Source organism: Diaphorina citri, unplaced genomic scaffold (assembly GCF_000475195.1).
Source record: "Diaphorina citri unplaced genomic scaffold, Diaci psyllid genome assembly version 1.1 scaffold6820, whole genome shotgun sequence".
Taxonomy (NCBI): Eukaryota; Metazoa; Arthropoda; class Insecta; order Hemiptera; family Psyllidae; genus Diaphorina; species Diaphorina citri.
This window is the reverse complement of record NW_007384196.1, coordinates 1-2,691: the sequence shown is the minus strand read 5'-3', so window position 1 is coordinate 2,691 and position 2,691 is coordinate 1. Positions and strand designations below refer to the sequence as shown.

At 44.5% G+C, this 2,691-nt stretch overlaps 1 protein-coding gene across 1 annotated transcript in view; it reads right to left on the bottom strand.

Annotated features, from left to right (window-relative positions):
• The window catches only part of LOC103522088 (transitional endoplasmic reticulum ATPase-like), a gene marked incomplete at its 5' end in the record, with an annotated part of 23,139 nt that extends 20,452 nt beyond the window's left edge, over positions 1-2,687 (bottom strand). The window contains 2 exons of the mRNA XM_026832448.1: positions 1,772-1,964; positions 2,623-2,687. Of these exons, the coding sequence (XP_026688249.1) occupies positions 1,772-1,964; positions 2,623-2,687 (258 nt within the window). The remainder of the gene's footprint in view (positions 1-1,771; positions 1,965-2,622) is intronic.
• Positions 2,688-2,691: the final 4 nt, after the last annotated feature.

Here is a 2,691-nt window from a genome sequence, read left to right as displayed (position 1 = left end):
ATCTAAAAAAAAAAAAAAAGTGATAGATAAAATTTTCAATAATAATGATAATCGACTCTTGAGTGGAAAAAGTAACCAAAGGTAAAATAGGTTAACGCAGGAGGCATTCTCTACAGTCTAACCCTAAAGGTATGTCCACACATAGTCGAACGGCCGTCAATCGATAAGGTGAATCTATGCTGTCGAGCGACCGACGGCAGGTCGACTAAGTATGGACACAACTTAACCCTCAGAACTACATAATTGTGTGGTTAAAGTGATAAATAAATAAATGTCTTTTCTTTGTGTTACTATATCACAACTTTGGTGCTCACTGCAGCATTGTAGGATTTTTCCAAATACATATATCGCAATAATCCAGCTCCCAATTACCTACCATGCTGGCACCGGTCGCTATGCGCATTTATATTACATAGCTACTCATTTTCCTCACGAGGCTGAGTGGGCCCCGTAACGGCCAGTCACGGAATCAATCATTTGCATGATACAAATTTCTTGACCCCGCCAGGAATCGAACCCGGGTCTCCCGCGTGCAAGGCGAGCGCAGTGACCACTACGCCATGGGAAAGGATTGATGATGATCCTATACCAAAGGAAGGGAGGGGGGACGCTCCAAATTTTCGGAGCCTGGCCTACATTAAAGGCGAAAAATGAAGCTCGAGGGGAGGGGGGCAGCCCCACCCTATATAGGGCCCTGAATGCGCCCCTTCCTGTACTGGCTATCAGGCTACCTGACGCCATTAGGTTTGTTTTCTTCTCCCTGTGAGATAATGAAATAGGTAGGTACTTGTGGACCTTGGAAGTAAGAGTGCTTTCTTTTATTCACGTGTTGAACCAAAACAGCAAACACTTCAATGGAAGAGAAAGTATTGTAAAACTATCTCCTAATATCGTCCATCTGATGCCGGACATACTACGGGACGGAGATGCTATGACACAGACCCCTAACGTCCAATGTTGCAGATGTTTCATCGCTACAAAATGACAAAAGCGAAGAACTGTATCAGTATCCCACCCCAAAAAAGATTAGAAATCAATTTTGTACCCCGCCTTCAAATTTGTGTGCTCCTCCTTCACGTAGTACCTACCTTTCTTTCCCCTCATTGCACTCCTCTTTCTCTAATATTACTTCTGCTTCACTGCATTGGCGGCGTGCCAGCTACCTTTCTTTCCCCTCATTGCACTCCTCTTTCTCTAATATTACTTCTGCTTCACTGCATTGGCGGCGTGCCAGCTACCTTTCTTTCCCCTCATTGCACTCCTCTTTCTCTAATATTACTTCTGCTTCACTGCATTGGCGGCGTGCCATCTATTTATTTTTAAAGCATTGCACGCCGCCAATGCAGTGAAGCAGGAGTGAGATTAGACTTTAGAGGAAAGAGGAGTGCAATGAGGGTAAAGGAAGGTAGGTGGCACGCCGCCAATGCAGTGAAGCAGAAGTAATATTAGAGGAAAGTGGAGTGCAATGAGGGGAAAGAAAGGTAGGTACTACGTGAAGTAGGAGGACACAAATTATGAAGTGAATAAAAGGCGGGGTACAAAATTGATTTCTAATCTTTTTTGGGGTGGGATGGATTTTTGTTTATTTTTTGTGGGCACTTGATTTATTTTGGGAGGAACGACTTGGCGGGGTCTTTTTTATGCCACGAAGTGGTATTTTTTGGGGGGATTGACTTTAGCGCAAGCCTGCCCCAGTATCTTCATACTTACAACCAACAGATCATCATCCGACCTGCTAAGAAACGAGAAAAGAAATACATAAAGAACTCACCTCTCGTTTGATGGGATCTCCCTCGCAATGAATGACCGTGTCCGCCGCTACGATACAGTACGGTGCCGGATCCGTGTCTACGATTTTGAATTCGACCGCACGCATGCCGCCGCGTACGATAAACAGGTCGTCCTTGTGAACCGGACGGTACGCCTCGAGGAAGTACGGTTTCAGGTACACCTCGAATAGATTACTGAGGGAAAAAGAAGGAAAAAATAATAGGACACCGTAAAATTAAGGGGTCCTCTTTAGAAAAGCTCAAAAAGGAATCCTAAAGAATTCAGAATCGACTATGTCCTAGGTCCCAAGATACCTACAGTTGAAAATTATAAAGCTATCAAAAATCTCCACTTTCGGAGAAAAAATTCTCAGCTCAGTTTATTCATTTTCAGCAAGAGTTGGCACTATGATCAGTGCTCCGTTAAGGCTGCTTCTCTTCATTAGCATGGTTTGTCTGCCTGTTTGTCCGTCAGTAAATCAGTCTGTCTGTCTGAGTTTGTTTATTTGCCCCCCCCCCCCCCCCAGGTCGGGACAAGGCTATTGGTCAGTATGTCTATCTGGTAGGTAGTGTGTTTGTTCGTTTTAGTGTATTCGGTCGTTTTTTCCTCTTTTTTTCGCACTTACCCAGTGTTTCAGTGTTTGGTTTTTCTTCTTTTCGCACTTACCCAGTAAGTCCCTGCACGGAATCGTCAATCGGTAGGACATGGATGCGCTTGCCATACACAATCTGTATGTCTCTCTGTCTATCTGGTAGTGTGTTTGTTGGTTTTAGTGTATTCGGTCGTTTTTTCCTCTTTTTTTCGCACTTACCCAGTGTTTCAGTGTTTGGTTCTTCTTTTTTTCGCACTTACCCAGTAAGTCCCTGCACGGAGTCGTCAATCGGAAGGACATGGATGCGCTTGCCGTACACAATGCCCGGA